The sequence below is a fragment of the Notothenia coriiceps genome, unplaced genomic scaffold, assembly GCF_000735185.1.
Source record: "Notothenia coriiceps isolate Sejong01 unplaced genomic scaffold, NC01 NC01_scaffold00017851, whole genome shotgun sequence".
NCBI classification, from domain to species: Eukaryota; Metazoa; Chordata; class Actinopteri; order Perciformes; family Nototheniidae; genus Notothenia; species Notothenia coriiceps.
Genome location: NW_011350552.1, coordinates 276,631 through 301,587, shown reverse-complemented (window position 1 = coordinate 301,587; position 24,957 = coordinate 276,631). Strand labels below are relative to the sequence as shown.

General features: G+C 40.9%; 1 protein-coding gene across 1 annotated transcript; it reads left to right on the top strand.

Moving 5' to 3' along the window:
* The first annotated feature begins 583 nt into the window (after positions 1 to 583).
* Positions 584 to 24,064, top strand: LOC104950592 (ryanodine receptor 3-like). The gene is made up of 43 exons (XM_010777125.1): positions 584 to 638; positions 1,619 to 1,722; positions 1,835 to 1,970; positions 2,210 to 2,396; positions 2,533 to 2,641; positions 2,723 to 2,843; positions 3,303 to 3,472; positions 4,174 to 4,394; positions 4,643 to 4,733; positions 5,363 to 5,503; positions 6,497 to 6,660; positions 6,784 to 6,862; positions 7,295 to 7,384; positions 7,490 to 7,636; positions 8,436 to 8,498; positions 8,646 to 8,721; positions 9,584 to 9,707; positions 9,865 to 9,980; positions 10,072 to 10,139; positions 10,240 to 10,361; positions 10,515 to 10,564; positions 11,751 to 11,811; positions 12,694 to 12,932; positions 13,129 to 13,210; positions 13,737 to 13,867; positions 14,146 to 14,469; positions 15,207 to 15,447; positions 15,545 to 15,632; positions 15,731 to 15,823; positions 16,441 to 16,455; positions 17,253 to 17,423; positions 17,544 to 17,603; positions 17,699 to 17,833; positions 18,555 to 18,667; positions 20,344 to 20,440; positions 21,332 to 21,441; positions 21,703 to 21,754; positions 21,837 to 21,893; positions 21,970 to 22,069; positions 22,156 to 22,235; positions 22,314 to 22,390; positions 22,690 to 22,763; positions 24,030 to 24,064. The coding sequence occupies exons 1-43, from the start codon at positions 584 to 586 to the stop codon at positions 24,062 to 24,064; spliced, it is 4,869 nt and encodes a 1,622-aa protein (XP_010775427.1).
* Positions 24,065 to 24,957: the final 893 nt, after the last annotated feature.

Genomic DNA, 24,957 nt, shown 5'->3' with positions numbered 1-24,957 from the left:
TGACTGACTGCATGGAGAAGATAGCAGGAAATGACGACAGAACAGCTAAAAAAAAACTTCTCACACCTTGTCAGATTTTGGTTATTTTGGGGAGGTGGAGATAAATCATATTGTTTGGTGGATGCAGTTTGAACCAGAGTAGCAGCATGGAGGTCGGATCGTCACCAAAATAAATAAATAAGTTGTCCGAAAAAGGTTAATGACAAAAAAAATACACATAGCCTTCCTCAGGCAGTGTGTTTGTACCGGGGACAGGAGACCCCCCCTTGATGAGAAACTGTAAGAAATGATCGGGGAATCCCTCCGGAGTGGAGTCATGACGGCTGGATCTGAATTATGTTTTTGTATTTGGTGGTTTGTGTGCCAGCTGTCGATCAGCAACTATATACTCTATATCCACCAGTTAAAGGAAATACAACTAATGTGTTGTGTTATATTAGCTGTACAATTTACCACATATGGTGTTCTTAGTTTCCATACCTCCTGTGTTTTACGAGCGACTTATCAAGTCTTGGCAAACGGCATAAAACACGATTAAACGTGATAATATATAAAACCATGTTCGTATCTACAACCTATAGAAATGCAAAACGGCGTCNCTTCCAATGGTTCTGGGACAGTGCGACAGAGAAGGATCCGTATGGTTTCACCGTGTTCGAATGCGTTCAGATATGGTTCCAGTATAGGGATGATATGATCAAGAGGGAGATGGGAGTCTTGCTTTTTTAGCGTGTGCGTTTCGTCATGTGACATTGCAAGTGAAGCAGTTCTGGTTTTTGAGTGACCTGCCTTGAAACCAGACTGGTGCGGATCCAGAAGGTTGTTCTGATGGAGATAAGAGGAGAGTTGTTTAAAGACAGCGCGTTCAAGTGTTTTAGACAGGAACGGGAGGAGAGAGACGGGTCTGTAGTTAATAACATCAGACGGGTTGAGAGTGGGTTTCTTTAGGAGAGGGTTTACTCTTGCCTCCTTGAGACTGTTTGGAAAGTGACCAGAAGTTAGAGAAGTGTTGATGAAATGGGTGAGAAATGGTAGAATATCAGGAGCGATAGTCTGAAGGAGGTTTGAGGGGATAGGGTCCAGAGAACAGGTGGTAGGACGGGCAGAGGTAACGAGGGTAAGAACCTCACTTGGAGAGAGAGGGGAGAAGGAGGTCAGTGTGTGGGTGAAAGGTGAGTCTGGTGACCCAGCGGTGAGTAAAGGTGAGTCAGAAAAAGAAGAGCGAATATCATCAACCTTTTTTTCAAAATGGTTAACAAAGTCGCTTGACAGAAGGGAGGAGGGGGGAGGTGCTTTGGGGGGGGTCCAAGAGGGTGGAGAAGATAGAAAATAGTTTTTTGGGATTGGAATAGGAAGTATTAATGATGGTCATAGTATTTACATTGCTACATAAACGGGTTCCTATTAACACCAAATATTGAGTGACCCCTCACCTCATAATATTATATGTATCGATAGCAAATTGGTACAGGACACTTTCCTTTAACACTGATGTTAACCAGATGCTGGCACATCAGCTACCAGTGGCAACACCACCCCCTGCTGTTGGCTGACATGTAAACACAGACACAGGCTTCAGTCAAATACTAAAGTTAGATGCTTGTGCTTTGTATTGTAGCTTCACCAGCTATGAGGGGCTCCACTCCTCTGGACGTGGCTGCTTCCTCGGTGATGGACAACAACGGCCTGGCTCTGGCGCTGGAGGAGCCTGATCTGGACAAGGTAAGACTCTCCCTTTTTTTGTTACCCAATTTAAAATAACTTGGGAAGAAAAGGCTAAAGCTGGATAAGTATTGATCTTTAATGTGAAGTTATGTATGTGCTGCACCTTTAGGTGGTCACCTACCTAGCAGGATGTGGGCTCCAGAGTTGTCCAATACTCTTAGCTAAAGGTTATCCAGACATCGGCTGGAACCCCATAGAGGGGGAGCGTTACCTCTCCTTCCTGCGGTTTGCTGTCTTTGTGAATGGTAAGACTGCATTTATGATCTGGACTTTCTTTCTTTCTGTTTATTATTATAATTGTTTTCTATCCTAACAAGTAGAAAAGCGACCAAAGGTCCAACTGTGTTTGAAAGACTTTAATTCACCTGCTCAAAGCTAAATGTTAGGCATAGTGGTGTGTTTATGTATTTTTATGGGGACATTAATAATTTATTTTTATTATATGCACTGTATAAGCTTCTATGATTGTATGTCTATGCTCCAGGCGAAAGCGTGGAGGAGAACTCCAGCGTTGTAGTCAAGCTGCTCATCCGTCGCCCAGAGTGTTTTGGACCCGCCTTGAGGGGGGAGGGGGGGAACGGCCTGCTGGCTGCCATGAAGGAAGCCATCAAGATCTCTGAAACGCCGGCCCTGGACCTGCCGGGCTCTGTGCACGGAGTCAACTCTGATGTGTAAGACGGAAAGATCAAGCAAAAATTCTCAGATCAATACTGAGGATTTACAATCCTGAGGAGATAAGCTTATCCCCCTCGCTTGGATCTTTACTGTGATGCCCTTTAGAAACGTTTTCCTCCGTTTCACTCTTAGGTCTGCTGATGGTGACGATGAGGAGGAGGTGGTACACATGGGCAACGCCATCATGTCCTTCTACTCTGCACTCATCGACCTGTTGGGACGTTGCGCACCGGAGATGCATGTACGTTGGATACAAATTATGAATTTAATTGTCGCTTTTCCCACAGATGCCCATAATTCTACTTCCTTTTCACTTTTTTAGCTTATCAACAAGGGGAAAGGTGAAGCTCTGCGTATTCGTGCAATCCTGCGCTCTCTGGTGCCGACTGAAGACATTGTGGGAATTATCAGCATACCGCTCAAAATGCCAATCACCAACAAAGGTACTGGTCATGATCACTCTTACTACACACACAGCATCATGGGACACATCCTCTTCCTGTGCATGCTAGGGAATCCAGCTGACGTGGAGGTACAATGGTTGACAAAAGTCGGCACATTCAGAGCAAGGTGGAAGGTTATTGATTACATTTCACTGCTCATGCCTTTTTAATCAGCCTGATCATTTCTATAGCGAGCTGTCTGCTCTATTGATTAATCTGCATAAGCATGGCAAGACTCGGCTCCTAGATTTGCTGCCCAGATTGCGCCACACAAACTCTGTCAGCAGGCCAAGAGGGAGCCCAAAACTCTCCTTCACATGCTGCTACATGCCACCTAATAAATACACATGGCTTTTCTAATCAGAAAGGACTTTTTATTATGCACTGTGGGGTGTTTTTGCTCCTGAGTGGTTTACTCTTTTTGTTGTTTCTTCCTTTTCCTGTCTCCTTCCCTCCCAGATGGGTCAGTGACTGAGCCGGACATGTCTGCCTGTTTCTGTCCGGACCACAAGGCCCCCATGGTGCTGTTTTTGGACAGGGTGTATGGTATCGAGGACCAGAGCTTTCTGCTTCACCTCCTCGAAGTGGGCTTTCTTCCTGACCTGAGGGCGGCTACATCTCTGGATACGGTGGGCAAAGCCTACAAAAACATGGGAGAGAAGTTATAAACAGCTGGCGTCTGTAACATGAACCATATCAAAGAGTTCTCAGGATCTATTATATTAGGAAAACTTTTATGAGGTGATCCTCATGAAGGTTGAAGTTCATCATCGGTTAATTTAAGTGATTGTTCTTATCAACAAACAGTTTAAGAACTTTAAACTCAAATCAATAAAGTCCAGACTTAAGGCTTAAATGAAGCCATCATCATCATCGTCAATTGTATTTACAGCACAGCAGCACACGAAGGACTGAAAGTCGTTTTGAGCACCTAGCCTGCAGTGAAGTCAGCTATTTTGTGAGCTGAGTCCAATTGTTTGTAAACGATGTGTACACTGCAGTGTTTGTTTTGAATCACAGCCAAAGACAGCAAGGGACGTTTTTTTTTTCATATTGTCATTAAAATCTCTGCAAGACTATGCTAATACAGACATAGTTTAGGAGTAGCACACGTAGTGAAGGGGTTTTAGAGTTGCTCAGCAATGTTTATGTTAAGTTTGCTTACATGAGCCACTTGACATATCAGACCAAGTAAGGCTGTAGCATTAAATAGCCAACAAACAACAACAAACATTTTCTCTAAAGAAAAAGGTTGTTACTATCCTAAATTAGTTTAAGTTTTGCCCCAGCTGCCACCTGATGTCTGACCGGTGACCCTCCCCTTCCACAGGATTGTCTTTGTACCACAGAGACAGCCCTGGCCATGAACCGCTTCATCGGCTCAGCCATGCTCCCTCTCCTCACCCGCTGCGCCCCTCTCTTCGCCGGCACGGAGCACTACGCCACTCTCATCGACTCCACTCTGCACACCATCTACCGCCTTTCCAAGGGCCGCTCCCTCACCAAGGCCCAGAGAGACGCCATAGAGGAGTGCCTGCTGGCCGTCTGCAAGTGAGTGTTCTTACAGACTCTCTTTTAGTGGAGTCAAACGCTTTTTCCTGGCTTTAGTGATATCTGAGTTTGCTGTAAAAGATCAGCAGTGCATCCTGCTTTCTAACTTTACTCTATTATAGCTCAGGGCATGGTTTCCTAAGATATCCCTCTTAAATCAGTGTCACAAAAGTGGTCAGAGTGAATAAGTTCTGGTCAAAGGCAGCTGGAGGCTGCAGCTCTCTTATCTCTCTCGCCCTATTCTACAGGCACCTTCGTCCCTCCATGCTGCAGCAGCTCCTGCACCGCCTCGTCTTTGACGTGCCCTTGCTGACTGATTACTGCAAGATGCCTCTGAGAGTGAGCAACAATTTCTTCACTTTTACCACGTTTTAAATCCTAAATCTTGCCTTTATATCTTCATGCACGTCGGTCTTCTTCCATGCCTCAGTTTTAGCTGTTTAATGTCTTTCCTTCTGTACTTTTCAACACTTTGTTTCGCCTGTGGGGTCACTGCTTGGTTGCTTTTAACGACCTCAGTTTCTAAGTTTGTAGGGGGACGTACCAACATCTTATTTCCACTACATTTTTACCTTTTAATGTAATAATACTGGTGTACACCTCTGTCTCTCAGACACACTCACAAATACACACTCAAAGGTGAGCCTTTCTAACACAGCCACAGTATTAATCATCCGGTGTGGAAGAAGTGGGCCGCTGCAGGAGGAAAAACAAGGGGATGAAGTATTGGACTTTGTGATTACAGGCTTGTTGGCTCCAGCGCTCCACTCAATCCGTCTGAAAGACATGAGAAAAATACTGAAGATGTGATATATTGTGACTAGCCTGTGAAATTGTGTTCCACAAGGATTTATAACGGCTCAATGTGTTGGGAGCATTGGTAAAGGATACATATGCGTTGCTTGTAACAGAAAACTGTTGTTTATTACTCTGCTTGTGTTGACCTTTGCCCTGTGTGTGTCCTCCAGCTGCTCACCAACCACTATGAGCAGAACTGGAAGTACTACTGCCTCCCGTCGGGCTGGGGCAGCTACGGCACAGCATCCGAGGATGAACTGCTGCTCACCAAGAAAATCTTCTGGGGAGTGTTTGATTCTCTGTCCCAGAGGGTGAGGGCTCACTCAAGTCTTTTCTCTTATTAGGGTCCTTCGCAATTTCCATGTGACTTTTGCATTACACGTGTTTCTCAAAAGACTGATGTCTACTCTAAAATAAACTAAAAAAGTTTGTCAAAGATTATATTTTACAGAAGCCCTGAGAGGCAATTTGGGAAACAAATGATTGTTATAAATTTGTCTTAGTCAGATTCATATTGACTTTTCCTCCTGGGTTCATTACATGTAATTGTTATATTAATAAGTTGTAGTTTTTATATCTGCAAAACAAGTAGGAAAAAACATGACAGTAATGTTACATAACTTTCTTACACACAATTCATACACATTGTGTTTACAGTGAATGGAGAAATTCAAAACTCACCTAGAAGAGAACGTTAATGCTTTTAGTCCCGTTTCGAACATGGGGTACTGGTGCACTTTAGCCTCTTGTGGCCAAAATGAGTATTAAAACCTTTTTCCCGCCAACTGTTTCACAAATGACATTTTAGCCTGAATGTTCTGGCAAAAGTCAATTAAGGTCCGATTTGTAAAATGCAACACCAGATCTGTAATCTCACTTGACATTAAGGGATCCCGTCGAATCCCACAAATGCTCTTCAAATATGATAAACAGTTGAATGAAAGTCAACGTATTCATCATCATCTTGATAAATATGGATTTAGCGAGGGACACATTGGCACACATAACTTAAGGTCTGTTGATAATGCAGGTGGCAGAAATCAGCACGTCTCTCTAAATGCACACTCATGAAAGGAGGCTGTGCAGAGGGGCGGCCTGAAAACATCAATATCTGTACAGTCATCATTGATCCAAAGCCTCTAACACGCTGGCTTCTTAGCTTTTAGAAGAATTCTTCATTAACGTCTCTTCTGTGGCTCAATTATCCTAATAGCTTTATTCAAGTCCTATTTTCAATGGATTCAAAATAAAAACACTTACTTGTTTTGCATTAACTCCGTAGCTTTCTTTCTCTCACCATGCAGAATTACGACGCAGAGCTATTCAAGATGGCCATGCCTTGCCTCAGTGCCATAGCTGGAGCTCTGCCACCGGACTATGTGGACGCCTCCATTAGCACCACAGTGGAGAAGCCAGTTTCTGTAGATGCTCAGGGCAACTTTGACCCCAAACCCATCAGTACTGCTAAGTAAGCCTTGTTTGACATTAATATAAACTGCAGTATCAGCATGACTTGTATATCATATTTGTGATAACACTAAAACACATTTGCATACACAACATGACTAATTGTCTCACTCCTTTTTACCAGTATTGCTCTTCCAGAGAAGCTTGAGCACTTTGCCAACAAATACGGAGAGCACGCCCATGAGAAATGGTCAGCAGAGAAGGTAAGGCCGAAGATAAGATTATTAACTTGCACAGTATTCGACTCTGACCAGGTCCTGAGTGTAAGAAAGGCAAGACATCTTAAAATGCAAGCAAGGTCAGCACAAAAGCAGCCATGTTAGTATTTTTGTTTTTTCCAATATAGCAGCATTGTTTCCTTTGGTGATGCTTCCTCTTTCTTACTGTTGAAAGGGATCCTCTGGGCACGCTAACAATTGCGAGTCTCTGTGTAAAAATACCCTGCTCTTTTTTTGTGCCAACTGCTAAGCCTGCTTTGTTGCATCTGTCGACATTTTTAACTAGAGCTGAAGAGCAAGAACTGTATGTACCATGACTCCTTTATGTCTTATCCCTTCACAGTCTTTCAATTATTATATCACGTCCTTAGGGGACTTTGACGATTTCTTTCACTTTCCTCTGTGCTTGCGCCTCAGGTGCTGCTTGGATGGAAATATGGAGATGGTGTTGATGAGAAGTCCAAGATTCACCCCCAGCTCAGAATATACAAAGCCCTGACAGAGAAGGTACAGAATGTGAGATTTGTACAAAAAGAAAATAAAGAAACTGAATAAATAATCTAAAAATTGTGGCTTCTGGGCTTTTTCCCCATTTTTGTCTCTGTGCTTCAGGAGAAAGAGATTTACAGATGGCCAATTAGAGACTCCCTGAAGAGTATGCTGGCAATGGGCTGGAGCATCGACAGGAACAAGGATGGAGAGAGCATGTCTCAACAGAGGGAGAGTGAGAAAATGCGAAAGATCTCTCAGACTTCACAGGTACAGCGCAAATAATATGAATATGACAGGAAACACTAACATTAAAAGTCATGCAAAAACACTTTTGCTACCAACATTGTGTTTTTATGATGATCAGCTCATCATACATCTTGTAATCATTAGCATTTTAATTTTAATCATTTAAAATACTTTTATATTTGGATTTTCTCTTAAACAAGCAGGTTAACATGTGCTATTAATGTAGGCTATTGTGGATTATACATTTGATTTTATATATGGAATTGAATTGCCAATGTTTAGGTTGTTTTGGTCAAGTTTTCACTTATACTTCTTCAACCATTTATTCGCTACAGTTAGCTAACTCTTTCAACAACTCTCCTGAATTTGAAATAAATAAATGACCTTACTTCTATAGCTTACTATCTCAACTGTTTCATTCTTACTTTTATCAATAATTCAAACATGTATTCTGCATTTAACTTATACTACCACATCTCTGCTTGCTTACTGTTGTTTACACACAATTGTAACATTTGGTGCTTTGTGTTATAACATGAGCTATTTATAATTGTATTTAGCTGTTTATTTTCAACATATTTGCATAATTTTGATTGTTTCTTGTTTAATTAAATCTAAATCCTAAGCTTATTGTTACTTTCAGTCAACATGTTCTTACTTGTAGGACATCACCTCTTCACAGAGTATGCAATTGTAGATCAGAGAGGTTTTTGCTGTTGGCACAAAGCGGAAACTTTCTCTTGTTGTGCAAAGTGTTGATTTATAACTAATAACTCACTGCTTGTCTCTGTAAATATGCATTCTGTTTCACAATTTCCAGGCAAATGGCTTTAATCCGAGCCCGATAGACATGAGCAACGTGGTTTTATCCAGAGAATTGCAGGTGATTGACCTCACCTTTTTTGCATTTAACAATCCCTCGGTGAATACAAGAGGAAAAGCAATATTTCCTGAATGTGAATGAGTAGTGATGGCAGGACATGCCCCTTAGTGAGATGTACTGATTTGTCTCTCTCGTCTTTGGCCCAAGGGGATGGTGGAGGTGTTGGCTGAAAATTACCATAACATCTGGGCCAAGAAGAAAAAGAGTGACCTTGGAAGCAGAGGTGATTTTCTTATGAAATCAGTCATAGACAAGACACAGAGGAAGAGACAGTATGCCTGTGTGGGTGGAAGGTACCACTTGCCTCTTGCAGTGTTAATCTATGCCTGTGAGCTTATGAACATATCTCCCTAACCAGTCTTGAAGAAATTGGTTTAGCAAAGTCAGTGTTTCCCCTCACATTGATATCAATTAAATCCATGGTACAGCACAAGTGTCAAAATAAAATGTATCACTTTTAGAGTGCTATACCTGTTGCTCATTTTATTTTATCTTTCCAAAACCGTGGTGAAGAACACCAGAAGCAAATGAAAGGATTTTATTTTTATTCAAACAAAATTATGGTGTGTGAATTATTCAGGGCACACAAGGGCAAATTGCCTCCTCCGTTAACATATGACTTGGCTGATTTGCCATGTAGCATTTAAAAGGCCACAAAAATACTACATGGCAATATTACACAATTTCCAATTCAATTTAGGGAGATTTTCTTTTGCTTAAAACACAAGACGCAAATTCATTAGCATTTAGTGTGTCACTACCGATTTAATAATGGTAGCTTAATGACGTTATATTTAATGGTTCAAATTTATTTAGAAATTTGAATTAAAGTTACTCAACTGTGCTACTGTTATCACAGATGTGTGAAGTAACCACATACATTTGCCTTGTTCATGGAATCACAGTGGTGTGGGGCTGGAAAATGAATGTATAAACACTGAAACAAATTTGGCAATGAAGAAATACAAGAATAATGGAAGTAAGTTAAGTGGTACATCTACTTTTTAGTCACCTTCTGCCTTTACAGTGTAGATGGGCTGCGGCTCATCAAGTCTCACATCACCCTGTGTTGTGTGTGGTTTCAGGCGGAGGGACACACCCTATGTTGGTGCCCTACGACACACTGACAGCCAAAGAGAAGGCCCGTGATCGAGAGAAGGCCCTGGACCTTTTCCGCTTCCTGCAGATCAATGGATACAGCATCACAAGGTGAGGCATCCCAGGATGTTTATCTTAAATTATCTTGCTAATGTATAAACTTTTCTTTTAAATAACTTCTCCAGTTGATTGTAAACACAGTCAGGGGTAATTTGAATCTAATGTTTTGAAAGTGTTGATTTATGGCTAATATCTTAATGTGTTGCAGGTGTTTGAAGGACTTAGATCAGGACTCCTCCTCCATGGAGAAGAGGTTTGCTTACAAGTTCCTCAAGAAGCTGCTCAAGTATGTCGACTCAGCTCAGGAGTTCATCGCTCACCTGGGTATGCTAATATTACATAGGGCTTATTAAAAGAGAATTCAATTAATCTTATTGGTTACATTGTAATGTGTGTTTGTATTCTGTCAATCCAGAGTCCATGGCCGCAAGTGGCAAAACAGACAGATCGCCTCATGAACAAGAAATCAAGTTTTTCGCCAAAGTGAGTATGCCTAATAAATAAAGCTGCATCTATAGTAAATCTTATGAATAAAATGCAATAAACCCAATGTGATCTTGTCATTATCTTTGTCCTCCTTCAGGTTCTCCTCCCCCTCATCGACCAATACTTCAAGAACCACTCGCTCTACTTCCTCTCCTCCCCGAGTAAGAACCTGAGCAGCAGCGGTTACGCCTCCAACAAAGAGAAGGAGATGGTCACCAGGTACTAGACTTGCCTAGAACAATATTGCATGACTTTAACTTGTTACTTTTCTAAATTTAAAATCTTTCTATAATCTTAATTACTAATCTTCTCTTTAACAAAATAAACTCATTCTAACTGTCTGACTTCCTTCCTTTCTCTATCCACCTCCAGCCTGTTTTGTAAACTGGCAGCTCTTGTCAGACATAGGATTTCTCTCTTTGGTAAGCTGATTCCTATTTATGTGCAAAACAGTCTCACGGCATTTCGTGTTATAGTCACGAAATTAATCTATTGATTCGTGTTCACCAACACGATTTCCCCATTTTTTTCGTGTCACACAGAACGATTTTAAAAGCAATGTAAATAATAACAAATTAGAAGGAAATACAGATTTCAGTATTCTGACACAGAACGATTTTAGAAGCAATGTATTTATATTGGTAGTACGTTTCGTGCCTGCACCAAATAATAACAAATTAGAAGGAAACATTTCAGTATTCTGAGGCTCTTTGCCCCATTTATTTTCCTTGCGGACGGCTAAAAAACTCCGACATTATACTATTTAAAATAAAAGGCTTAGGGTAAGATATTGAGTAAGAAAATGTTTTTATGAACCACACAATTTCCTGTCTTCCAAGACCCGACTGGACAAAAAGACCTGGTGCAGCCAGGCACGAAACATACTACCAATAGAAATACATTGCTTTTAAAATCGTTCTGTGTGACATGAATAAAATGCGAAAATCGTGTTGGTGAAAATGTAATTAATTTCGTGACTATAACACGAAATGCCGTGAGACTGGGTTGGTATGGTTGTGAGGGTGTGTGTGTTTTGTAAAAGTGAGTGTTTGTCATTGTATAATGTCTTATTTGGTTCTCGTGGACCTATTTTCAGTTCTCATCAACAGAATGGTTTTATTTAATAACAGTGGCCACAAATTAAGTATTGAGTTCACAGATAACCAGAAAGAGAATTTGGTAAATGAAAAAACACCAAATACTAAAACATTCATTCCTAATACAGTTTTGATTAATTATTTGTGAAACAAACAACATATAACACTTTAATTAGTAAGCCTTAAAGATGCTAGTAGGCCGATTGTCATACAGAAAGGCAGCCATGTAGCTGTTGCTCCAGCTATGCTAAGCTAATTAGCTGCTAGTAGTAGCTTCAAATGTTATCTTACCGACAACTGGCTTGTTTAACTGTTAAATATGAACAACAGCAACTTAAAGGACAAACCACTGAATCCATTACATATATCCTAAATCTATCTGAGGAGGTCATTAGATATTGTTTCACTTACTTTACCATATTTAACTGAACCCTAGCCTTTGATTGAGGGCTGTTGGAGGACAGTGTGTGTATAGTTACGTCATATTAAAGTATTTTGTGTTGTCTTTTAGGGAGCGACTCTACTACCATTGTCAGCTGTCTTCACATCCTGGCACACACTCTGGACACCAGGTGAGTTCAAATAGTACAGCAGCATCAAGACTCACAGGGGACCTGGCACCTTTGAGGGCTTTTATGAAATATTTTAATTGTTATAAATAGATAACTACTGGGTTCAAACAATAATGCTTTAAGGAACCAATTAATTGTTTTTTATTGTTAATGATGCAATGCTTTAGAATCTAACCCCTGTTGACCCTTATAGCATATTTATCATAAACATTTTTCTTTTAAACAGTTATTACTGCGCTGTCTTATGGGAGGCGCTGGCATTAACAAAGAGCGTCCTCTGGCATTTAAATAAGCAAAACAAATGTCATATGGCACATGTTGCCCGACGCTTATAGTGCTCTTTAGAGACAATGCACTGTTTGTTAATGCAGCTCACACATAATGAGAATAAATGGGCAATGCAATATTGTGTCTTGTTTGTGCTGAGGAGCCACAGCTGATGCCCATAGATTGCCTTTCATTTCTCCTTCCTAGTGAAACACATCAAGGCTTTACAAAGTGTAATTCATTTAGCAATGTTATGAAGTGTGAAATACCAACAGCGGACGGTCTAATCATATTAATGCATTGTGCTTTTTCAGAGTGTAACAGTACGTCTTCAGAATTGGCAAACTCACCTTGGATTTGAATATTCCTCCAAAAATTAATATAATAAATGGATATTTTAGTGTTAAGGCTGAAGGTTGATTGTCACATGTCTCATATTTCATGTTTAACACCTTCACAGTATGAAAGTGAAGTAATTGCATAATGTGACCGCGTCCCACTGTGGTTTTTGTCCTTTGCATACCAAGGGGTATCCTGTGGTTTATTATTGCCCCACCCTAGCATATCAGCTCATTTGGTTAAGGCCATTTATCACTCAGCCTTTCACTCCAACAGGACGGTGATGAAGTCGGGCTCGGAGCAGGTGAGGCTGGGGCTGAGGACGTTCTTTGAGAATGCTGCAGAGGATCTTGAGAAGACGTTCGAGAACCTGAAGCTGGGAAAGTTCACTCACTCTCGCTCCCAGATGAAAGGGGTGTCGCAGAATATCAACTACACCACCGTGGCTCTGCTCCCCATTTTAACCGCTCTGTTTGAACACATCACTCAACACCACTTTGGAGTCGACCTGCTTCGTGAGTGCCTACATGAGAGGGATGATCAAACATTTTGTGCGAGTGTCAATGTTAAGTTTATTTTAAAGCAGTGCTTGCCTGCTTCTAACATCCTGACACCATGGAATATATCTGTCGCTTGATTCAGATATGTACAGCGAAGTTCCCTAAACATTAATTTGCTTATTAACAGACTTCTTTCTTTTTTTTCTCCCAGTGGATGATGTACAAGTGTCCTGCTATCGAATCCTGACCAGTCTCTATGCACTAGGAACTGGGAAAAACATCTATGTAGAAAGGTATCTCATCTTTGCAGCAGTAAATTAGGGCCATTCTAGCTATAAAAAAATATACATATTACAGAACCAGGGGAAGGGGTAATGCAGTGAGAAGAGATCAGAATTTCCAATAACTAAGTTGGATATTCCCTGATATTGAAGTGGTACATCTTTGATAAAATTTTACAAACATGGCACAACTAAATATAAAAATAATAAGGGAAAATTGATGCTGGCTGCAGTGGATAAATTAATTAAATCGAGCTTATTTTGCAAGCTTATTTAGGAAGAAAATAAACACTCCAGAAGCCCAGAATCACCTAAAAGCATCTGGAATTGCCATGTTCTACACTGTTGGACTTACTCACTAATGGGTTCATTTTCTGTACAAATTAGAGCTCCTTTCTTGCTCCTTAATTCTTTACATTCTACCAAACAATGGCCCTCATATGTCATTATACATCTTATACACTGTGTCGAGTAATTAAAACCTGAGTGAGAAAATGTGTTCAACATCGCAAACCCCTCTCCTCTCTGTGTCCCTCAGACAGCTGCCAGCTCTCGGTCAGTGTCTGGCCACCCTGGCCGGGGCTATGCCTGTTGCCTTCCTGGAGCCGGTGCTCAACGCATACAACCCCTGCTCCGTCTTCAATACCAAGAGTGCTAGAGAACGATCCAGTGAGTAAACAAAATATTCCAAAAATATACAACTTCCTTACTAGCGGCGGACCAAAGTGGCTAAAGAAATAGCTGTTATAATAAGCAAGGATCATGTCTTTCTTTTGAAAACAACTCCACCATTTTGAGATGAAGTTCTATCTTCAGTATGAAATATTATATCAGTGCTGTGTTCGTGTCAACAGTGCTTAATTTAAGTTTGATAAATATCTCTTTTCATAACATAAATAATGAGATATAAACAATTTGACAATGTAAACATGGTTGTATGTTTTTAGTCCTAGGCATACAGGACTCGGTGGCGGAGATGTGTCCCGGGATGCCGCGGCTGGACGGTCTGATGAAGGACATCAACGATATGGCTGAATCTGGGGCACGCTACACGGAGATGCCCCACGTCATCGAGGTGGTGCTGCCAATGCTGTGTAACTATCTGTCCTACTGGTGGGAGAGGGGGCCCGAGAACCAGCTGGCCAGCGGGGGGAGCATCTGCTGCACCACCGTCACCTCAGAAAACCTCAGCCTCATTCTGGGCAACATCCTCAAGATCCTCAACAACAACCTGGGAATCGACGAGGCCTCCTGGATGAAGAGGATTGCAGGTGGGAAGAGCTGCTTTTCTGTTTCTAACGGTGTTGATGTGGAACCATCTCACAGGAATACCAGAACCATAGCACCTGCAAACAAACTACCTTGTTTTTATTTGTTTGTTTTCTTAAACAGGACATTGTAAAAGCTTTCATGGTTGAAATGCTAATGTTGGAAAAGTTTAACGTTGGGCATTATTTATGTAAATTAAACTGGCAAAAAGTAAAGAAATTCAACTAAAATAGTATCTAATTTTCCTAAAAATTAAAAAGAAAACGTAACCTCTGGAGGACCTCATCTCCCAGTGTCTCAGGAAGAAAGCCAACAGAATTATTAAGTCCCCCGTCACCCCAGCAACAAACTGTTCTGTCCGCTGCTGTCAGGCAAGCGGTACCGCAGCATCTAAAACGACCAGACTCAGAGCCAGTTTTATCCCACAGGCCATAAGACTGATAATCTCCTGAGCTTGCACTATTTGTATTGTTGTTCTTTTCTCGTATTTGTTGTGTGTCTTGTATTATTAATATTGCATTGTTGAGGAACCTGTGACCCACATTTTCATTACTACTCTATACCTTTGAAATTGAAAGAAAATAACAAAAATAAACTGTATTTGTCAAGCTCTTCAGTATATTTGCAGTTTCCCCGCTTGAAAGGGATGGTACAGTCCATAGGAGGTTTTAACTGGGTTTCACTCGTACAATTACCACATGACAACAAAGTAACATTTTCTCTCTATTCCACCATTCAGTGTACGTGCAACCCATCATCAGCAAGGCCCGTGCCGACCTGCTGAAGAGCCACTTCCTGCCTACTCTGGAGAAGCTGAAGAAGAAGACGGTGAAGGTGGTGTCTGAGGAGGAGCTGCTGAAGGCGGACAGTAAGGGAGACACCCAGGAGGCCGAGCTGCTCATCCTGGACGAGTTTGCCGTACTCTGCAGGGACCTGTACGCCTTCTACCCCATGCTCATCCGCTATGTGGACAACAACAGGTTCGCTCACTGAGAAGTGGCTGATGGAGTCATTTAAAGATGTTAATGTTTGCAGAAAAAAGAAGGCGGATGTATTCATCTCTGTTGTTCACTGCAGGTCGAGGTGGCTGAAGGAGCCAGACGCTGACTCCAATGAGCTCTTCAGAATGGTCGCTGAGATATTTATCCTCTGGTGCAAGTCACACGTACGTTTTCTTATCTCCAAAAATGGTAAGCTACAAAAAAGGAGACATCCTTTATTAATTAGAACAATAATCTTTCTTTGGCATTGCTTTTTCTCCAGAATTTCAAAAGAGAAGAGCAGAACTTTGTGGTTCAGAATGAAATCAACAACCTTTCCTTCTTAACGGGAGATAATAAAACCAAGATGTCTAAGGTATTTCTTTGCTACTCCTCATTTCCTCTCTACACTGTCAGCTTAATATCCTTGTTCTGGCAGGCGATTCAAGCGCTTTTATTTGGGTGTTATGGCACCGCTTTGACCCATGGAATGTGTGTGAGAAAGCTAGAAAGATCCATAAATAAGCAGGATTACTAAACTGAGCAAGATACATGTCAACATTTCATCTCAGCCATGTAAACACAACGTCTTTTGTGTACATGTGCTGGTATGTTAACATGTCAAATGCCCAAAGCAACCTCTGAGGATCTACAAGTGACAAAAAAGACATTTGTCTGCATTTAACATTGGTTTGTGTGTGTGTGTGTGTGTGTGTGTGTGTGTGTGTGTGTGTGTGTGTCTCTCTCTACATGCATGCTTTTAAACAGTACTTAAACTAACAGAAACTAATATTACAGAAACTTGCACTCCTTTTTCTTCATTTTTAGAGCATAATTTCTTGTCCGCCTGTTTTATCAGTTTGAAGACAAACAAGTGGTTTTCATGCAGTGCACGTCGTCCATGTGAGGACTGTGTGCCTTCATTAATTGCCCTCTCATCCTTTTTTATTCTATCTGCCTCTCTCTTCCTGTCCCTCTCTCTATCTCAAACAGTCCTTTAAGGAGAAGGTAGAGTGATGCAGTGCATGTGCTGTCAACCTGCCAGCTTATTGGCTTATATGCTCGATCGCTAAGCAGAAAAGCCAATAGCTTGTGCCGCTGTGCTATTTAGTCAATATAGTGTAGTTAAATATTTCTCGTACGTCAACTGATTATTTGTGACCGCCATTCATCACCATGTGTTACATGGTAAGTTTGCTCATCCCTCATTGGTTCATGGGTGGAACACGTCTCCTCCGGAGTAATGAAGCCCGGCAAATCATATGATCGCTGGTGTGTTTGCAGTTGATGGATTGTGGTACCCTGGTGTGTATATAGTAACCTCGTGCTGTTTATTCTATGTTGTAGTTGGTGTGTAATTAATTAGACAATGTGCGTGTGTGTGTCAGTGTACTGTATCTGTATTTATATGTAAATGAATGTTTTCGACGAGCCAGCTTCTTCAATTTGGCTCAAAGATGCAATCACCCTCCCTAGTAGCATCTTGCAGTTCTTACAGAATTGAGTCTTAGTTCTGCTTTTTAGCTGAGGTGTGAAACTTCTTATTGCTTCACTGGCACAGATTCAGTCTGGTCACAGTTATTTTTTTGCCAGGTCTGAAAAAAACAGTTAATGCAATGTGTGAAACAAGATCAAATACAATACTGTTAAGTTATCTGTGAACATTTGAAAAGCAAGTGCTTAAGTGCAACATTAATCTTGGCAAAAATTGGAAAATAGTATTATTTACCAAAAAACACCAGCGTACTTAGCCGCTACTATTCACCACTTTGTGTTATTTGAGGTTAATAGCTTTAATTTGTCAGTCTGGAGGACAAGATCAAGAGAGGAAACACAAGAAAAGGCGTGGTGAGTTCTACTCCATCCAGACCTCGCTGATTGTGGCCGCTCTGAAGAAGATGCTGCCGATCGGCCTCAACATGTGTACCCCAGGAGACCAGGAGCTCATCTCATTGGCCAAGACTCGCTACCTGCTGGTGAGACAACTTCTATGTGACCATGGCCACACATTGAACATAGCTTTATGAGATAAATCAAGAACACTTCTTACGTTAAATGTATCGCTATTTATCAGTCTTCCTGTTATTGTGTAATAGAGAGACACAGACGAAGAGGTCAAAGATCATATCCGGCAGAATCTGCACCTTCGAGAAAGGGTGAGAAAATCCATACCATGACTGTGTGGTTATTTTTCCTTTAAAAAAACTGCATGTATTGTATATCACTTCCTTTTTTTGCAACCCACTCGCAGTCAGAGGACCCCGCAGTGAGGTGGCAGCTAAACCTGTACAAGGACGTAGCGATGAGAAGCGACGGACCCCCAGACCCTGACAGGGTGGTGGACCGCATCCAGAGGATCTCTGCTGCTGTCTTCAACCTGGAGCAGGTCCGGATTAAACACACCTACACACCCAAATATGTTATGAGCTGTAAATTACACTACTCAGTCCGGTATATCGGCATAGGATGATTTACCCCCACACTCACCCCTGTATTCATTATAGCACTTCATAAAAAGCTCAGACTATATTTCACTGTATCATATTGTGAGATCTAAAAACATTAAATCTTAGAGCTTTCTTGTGCATTTTCATAGTTACAACCACAACAAAAAGCTTGAATCCGTGTTTCACTCAGTGCTTTTTACTTGGTTTAACATGAGTGACAAAACACAAATTGCAGTAACAGGAGAGACTTTAGAATATAGGTCAATAGTTTACTGGAGTGCACAGATTTAAGGCGACACAGTTAATGCGAAGACTAACATCATTCATCAGAGTCAAACAGTACAGAGACTAAATAAACTCCCCTTAATTAGGGAACGTTTACAGCACAGGCTTGAAATATATGGAGGGGGAAATAAACTGCATTCATCAAAAATATAAGCGGGATAATAAATAACCTGTACCACAACATTATACATGAATCCCTTTAATTTCTTAAATAGCACTCCTAATTAGGAACTCCCTACAGGACAAACTAGAAGACTAGAAGGCTACATGTAAATGGGATTCTCAGTTATAACAGATTAGTTTTCCCAGTGTAGAAGCCATTCCAGTCTTTATTAACCCTGTAATCTTAAAACTGACTTCTTCTACTCCCATCAGGTGGAGCAGCCATTGAGATCCAAGAAGTGTGTGTGGCAAAAGCTGTTGTCAAAGCAGAGAAAGCGAGCGGTCGTCGCCTGCTTCCGCATGGCTCCACTTTATAATCTGCCAAGGTACGACTACTTACATCGCACTTATACCATCTGGTATCTTTGCTACACTGTTTTTATCCTTAAACCATGTTAAACAGTCTTATAATCGTAAATCCATCATGACACTCCACAGGAAAAGTAGCTCCTTGTGTTGCTAGTAGTAGACGATCACCACTCTTTCTTCTTCGTTAGCATTTCTGTCGCTTCTCGGGTTCTGACCCTGCATTAATGAAGGGTCCCCCTCCCTCAGTTTGTAGGACAAATGTCTAGCCCGCAGCTGTTATCAAGGAGTAGAAAAAAAGGGACACTGGCAATTTCATGCCCTGCTGCTCAGTAACTCAATCACAGAATGTCAGGCAGAGAGCTACAGTTGGGAGGAAAACAATTACGAGGCCCAACCTGGGGGCGGCCATCTTCAATATGTGCTGCCACCCGCCTGCCTGACAGCATGACTCGTTTATTCAGAGTTGTTGACAGTGAAATATGACACGGCATAACTTATAATTATTAGACAGTCTGCACAATGCTGGCTCAGTTGATTGTATTTGTTTGGGCTAATAGATTTGTGAAGCTTCTGTCTCCCGGAGTTTCAAGCATTCAGATTCATCTTTTCTTCTTTTGTCTCTCTCTATTCAGCTTTTATTCTCTGCTCAATGTCACACTCTATTGTACCTCATCCCTTCAGGCACAAAAATAATAATTACTTCCTGAAAGCCTTCCGACATATTTGGCTGGACATAATTTATGGGAACACAGACTATGACAGTCTGCTCTCCACGCTGACGGTAACGTAGTGCTGATCCAATGTTGCCTCTGTACCCCCCCGCACCTTTCTCAACTACCCTTTGCTTTCCTCAAGCTACATAAATATTCCCGCTGGTTTTTTCACTGGTCCATATCATTTTTTTGCAATTCTTTATTCAGAAGATCCATATCTGTACTATAAAGCAAGGAAACGTTTGACATGTTGGGAGATATCCGTACTGTAATTGCTTTCTTGCCAAGAGTTAGATAAGATTACACGCACGCTTGTGTCTGTACGCTAAATATGAATCGAGATCCAACCCTTAAATGTCAAACTATTCCTTCAGCTGTCACTGATGTGCAGATAAATGGGTACACAATATTATCAAAGTTCAGATCAACTCATTACTCCAGACAAAAATGGCAATTGCTTCCTGCTAATGAGAAGATAAATACATTTTGAATAACAGTCTGGTGGAGAGCATCACATTTGTGTATCAATGAACACATGAAATGGAGCTTCAACTGTTAGTCGACGTATTGATTAGTCAAATGACCAAAATGAATATCAATAGTCAATTCATCTTATTGTTAATTAAGACATTTTCAGAAAAGGCAATTTTCACCCTCTCAAAAATGAGGATTTTCTTATTCTTTTGGTTTTATGTCACATTAAACTGACTATCTATCTCTGGGTTTCGAACTAACAAAACAAGACATTTAAAGATATCACTTTGGATTTTGCACTTTTTTTAAATGTTTTAGTCCAAACGGTTAATCACTAATAAAAAAACGTGTTGCATTATTGCAGCCCTACACGAGTTTCCTCAGGTGACCAGGTGGATGTGCCAGTCCCCTAAACTAACCAGCATCAACCTCTCCTGAAGGGTCTCCTTCCCTCCTCCGCTCTGCTCCTATCTAACCCGGGCTAATCTCCTCTCACCCTTCCTCAGGCATCGCTCTATTAACCTCTTCCTCCTGGCCTATCAGAGAATATGGATAGAAACAGAAGAGTACTCTTTTGAGGAGAAGCTAGTGCAGGATTTGGCAGTAAGTACATGTCGTCGTCCCCCCCCCAGTGCCTCCTCATGTGCTGAGCGTGGTCTCTACACTTTTATACTTGTGCCATCACTAAGAATACCCCGATTCCCCCTCGTACCACCGTGTTGCACTCAGTCATTCATACACTGTTTTACAACCAGACCTCCATTGTTGGCGAGCATGACATCAGCGCTGATGTCAGAGCCAGCCGTTGTATTCTGACCACCGTGTGCCATCCGACATCGGTAAGAAGCGATCTCGCCTCGATGCTTCATCTTACCAGCGTCATTTCTGTGGTCTGTTTCTTAAATGTGGACATTACCGTCATGCATATAAAAAGCAGAAGTTCAAGAATAATTCTACACTGGCCCATGTTAGCTTACAGTTTCACAGATTTATTTAAAAATGCTTAAAGGCTTTATAAAATAGGGTTTAATGAATTCAGTATTTTATCATGAACCCAGCGCTGGAACATACCCTACTGAGCCCTTTCCGTAATATACACATCTAATCTGTTTAACATTATTTAAATTGAAAGCCACAGGGCACCACATACGAAGTTAAGGGTGTGACAGTTAACCGATTTTTGATCCAGTCAGCCAGAAAAGGGCTTATGAGGAGTCATGCTTAACTCCTTTTCCCACACTGCTTGACATAATCAGCTGCATGTAAGTGTGTGTGGATGCTCCTGTCATTGTGTCCATGCTTGTGCTTGTGGTTAACCTCTTGCATGCTATCAATGTTTCCTATTACTGTCTTTTTTTCTAATTCTTTGAAGGTAAGTGGTGTCTCGTTAAGTAGCCCTGTTGCTGTAACCACTGTTCATAAGAAGTATATTGGACTCTTGATATTAAGGCCACGTGCCTGAGCTCCAGTATTTACCAGCATGGGTTTGTCCAGAAAACACAGCCCAAACTGGAGGAGGAGGAAGAGGAGGAGGTCAGAAAGCAGCCAGACCCTCTTCACCAGCTCATCCTGCATTTCAGCCACAACGCTCTGACTGAGTGCAGGTGAATACACACTCGCTGTCACACACTTGGCCAACTGGCACCAATGCGCTTTGCTCCATCTGTGCTTCATAATAGCGTTGGCCTATTTGAGCTAATTCCAAGCTTCATTAAGCTAAATCATTGCCATGTATTTTATACTCAAACATAAGCATGAGCAGTTTTTCAGTATTCCTCTGTAGCTTTGCTGCTTGGCATAAATATAAGAAAAATATCAGCAGATTCTTGCTTATTATTATCTGATGTTGTTTCTTCCTCCTTTAGTTCTTTGGAAGAGGATCCCTTATATATTGCATATGCAGATATGATGGCAAAGGTACTTATCTTGAAAATTGCTTTTACTAAAATATTGCTGCTGTTGTTGTTCCACAGATCTGACACTCTGCTTTCTCTTTCAGAGTTGTGATGAAGGTGAAGAAGAAGAAGAGGAGGAAGGAAAAGAGAAAACATTTGAGGTGCTGTTGACTTCTCCGGAATACCCTTTATACTCATATTCCAAAGTGGTGCTTACTGTATCATCATTTCGTACAGGAAAAGGAAATGGAGAAGCAAAAGATGCTTTACCAGCAAGCCCGCCTACACGACCGAGGCGCTGCGGAGATGGTGCTCCAGATGATCAGTGCCAGCAAAGGTAGGAAGAGACTCTAACCTGCCTGCCTGCCTGTTACTGCAAACTTCAGTATCCACACTGTATGATGTATGATTTGTGGTCATCAGGTCGACTCGGTGCTATGGTGACTTTCACCCTCAAACTTGGCATCTCAGTCCTCAACGGGGGAAACATACTGGTGCAGCAGGTACGTGATGACAGCATGTAACATGTGTCTGGTTAACAGCATCAGGCTACTATTTAATGAGCTTTTATCTTGATGCAGAAAATGCTGGACTACCTGAAGGAAAAAAGAGATGTTGGCTTTTTCAAAAGTTTGTCTGGACTCATGATGTCTTGCAGGTAATGAAGCTACTAACTACTAACCATTACGTAAAAAGATGTGTTGAGTGAAGCAAATCCTGTGCCAAAATGTCTGAAAATGTTAAGTATACCATTAGTTGATTTATGGGAAGGGTCGAGTGTAGTCGAGTGTTTTTGAAATATATTATATTATATAAGTCAGAATATTACCAACCTTTTCTTTACCCATTATATTTTGAACTGTCTCTTCTGAATCCACTACCTTAATGGAAGTCTAATAAAATACTGATAGAAATCAAATGTATAATTACTAAAAACGTGTATGTTATCTTTTTTAGTGTCCTGGACTTAAATGCATTTGAAAGACAAAATAAAGCTGAAGGTCTGGGGATGGTTACTGAAGAAGGATCAAGTAAGTGAGGACTCTAAACATGGTAAACTTCTCTGTCTCTGACTGGTCTGTCTTCTTCCAAGAAACTTTAGACCACACAGAGGTAAAGTTATACAATTTATTCATCACCTTAACGTGGTACTGAATAAGACACGTACAAGTCAATTATTGAATCAAAGTATGAGATGATGTTTTATCAGTGTACGAAAAATATCTGTATTGACAATATTTATACTAAGACCATGAAAATGATGATAATGCAAGATAACAAGAAATATAAATAGTGAGAGAAAATGAAACACATTCAACATTTGATGGCAATAAAAACATAGGTTTTCTTGTGAAAGTGAAAGGCAGTCGCTGATTTGTAAATGGTGATGGAGTATGTAAGCCTTGAATGCAGCGTTATTAATTGTAATTTTCTTTTCTTTTTTGGGAGCCCAGTTTTTGTTTTAAAGTTAAAAAGTCAAAAATGGTCTGATTTTGACAATGTTTGTCCGACTTTTTTATAAAATGAAGATTACAATGTAAACTCACTGTTAATGAAACCGGTCATGGGATTCTATTATCTTCAGCAGACAGACCTTTTTTCAGCAACACTTAAAGTTTTCAGCGCCTCTGTGTGACCGATGTGGCCCAAACCACACAGACATATTATTGTTGGATGATGTGTCTCATTCAGGATCGTGGCGTTGCTGTCCCTTTGGGTCTGGCTTGTAAATGGCTGCAAGACGAATGGCGCAGCATTAGCTCAATGAAACATCTGCTCTTTAGTTTGCCATTTGTGCGAGTCCATCTCCATGTCACGTGTGTCTCCCGTGTTTCATGTTGTGTGTCATTGCCATGCAGGTAAACCTGTGCTACTGTATGTCTAAGTCCTGTCTGCCACTTAAAAGCACTCACAGTCACAATGACATCCACATAAAGAATCCACATGTAATCAGAGGTCTCTATTTGATCTGATGGGTTGCATACAGTATATAAATATGTGTTTCTCATGCATATTCCAGCTCATCTCACCCCATGAGCTCAGGCGTAAGTGATGGTAACCTGTAGTCTAAACACCTGCCGTAGAGAGCAAACTTTATTAAGACTTTGTTTAACTGTAACCCCATGCCAATGTCGCAAATCAATGTTATGTAAAGATATATATATATATAGCGCTATCACTCTCTCCTGTTCCTACTTCTTCTGATTGAATATAAATGTCTTCTCCTTTGCTTATGTCTGCTTTTGTTTTGTTTGTTTGTTTCCTTCTGATCATGTTTTTTATCTCATCGGTCGCAGTCAACGTGAGTGAGCGGGGTAAATACATGGTTTAGATTCTACTCATCCTATGCAATGCTGACATCTTGATTGCTCTCAGTTCAACTTCTTGCTCCCTCTCCTCATTCCCCACCAAACCTTTTTCAACCCCCATTCCTCCTCCTCCTCCTCCTCCTCACTGAATGTAATAAAACCACCTTCTTTTTTTACCTTGGACTGAAGGAACGCATGCATGCTTCTCTGACATCCGGATAGATTGTTCAGTTCATGGTCAGCTGCCCCAAACTGACTAAAATCTCTCCACTTCTTCTTCTTTTGTAAGAAGTCAGTGCTTGCCATTTGTGTGGGACCTTTATTTTGTTCTAGTTTTGATTATACTAACCAGCGTGTAGTACTGAATAAATCTTCCAAAGCTTTGTTTGTAAGAAGCAACAAAGCTTTGTTGGCCGTTTAACAACAATTATTCCTGTTATATACCTTCTTTTATTGTGTACAAATATGCACTATACTGTACTTTGTCTATGTGTTCTGGGGCCTCATTTATAAAGGGATATACACAAAAAAAATGGCGCACGCCAGTTTCTACGCAATGTTTGCGATTTATAAAATACTAACTTGACGGGAAAACGTGCGGTCCTCCACGCAAACTCTAACCCATGCGTACGCACTAAGCACAAAAACGGGAGAGACGAGAAACTGCGACACCGTTGGCAGAAGGAAGAATGGAGAGAAATATGTGGAAATAATACCATAAATAAAATGTTACCTCTCATTTATCATATATGTAGAATTCATTTTCAAACATTGATTAAAGCCAATCTTAAAATGATTTAACAAACGCCTGTTTGCGACTCCTCAGTGCACACAAAAACATAACTTGGAGAAATAAATAAACACGGATATGTTATTTAAAACCACCTCGAATATGTTGTGTTCATGTTATGAAATG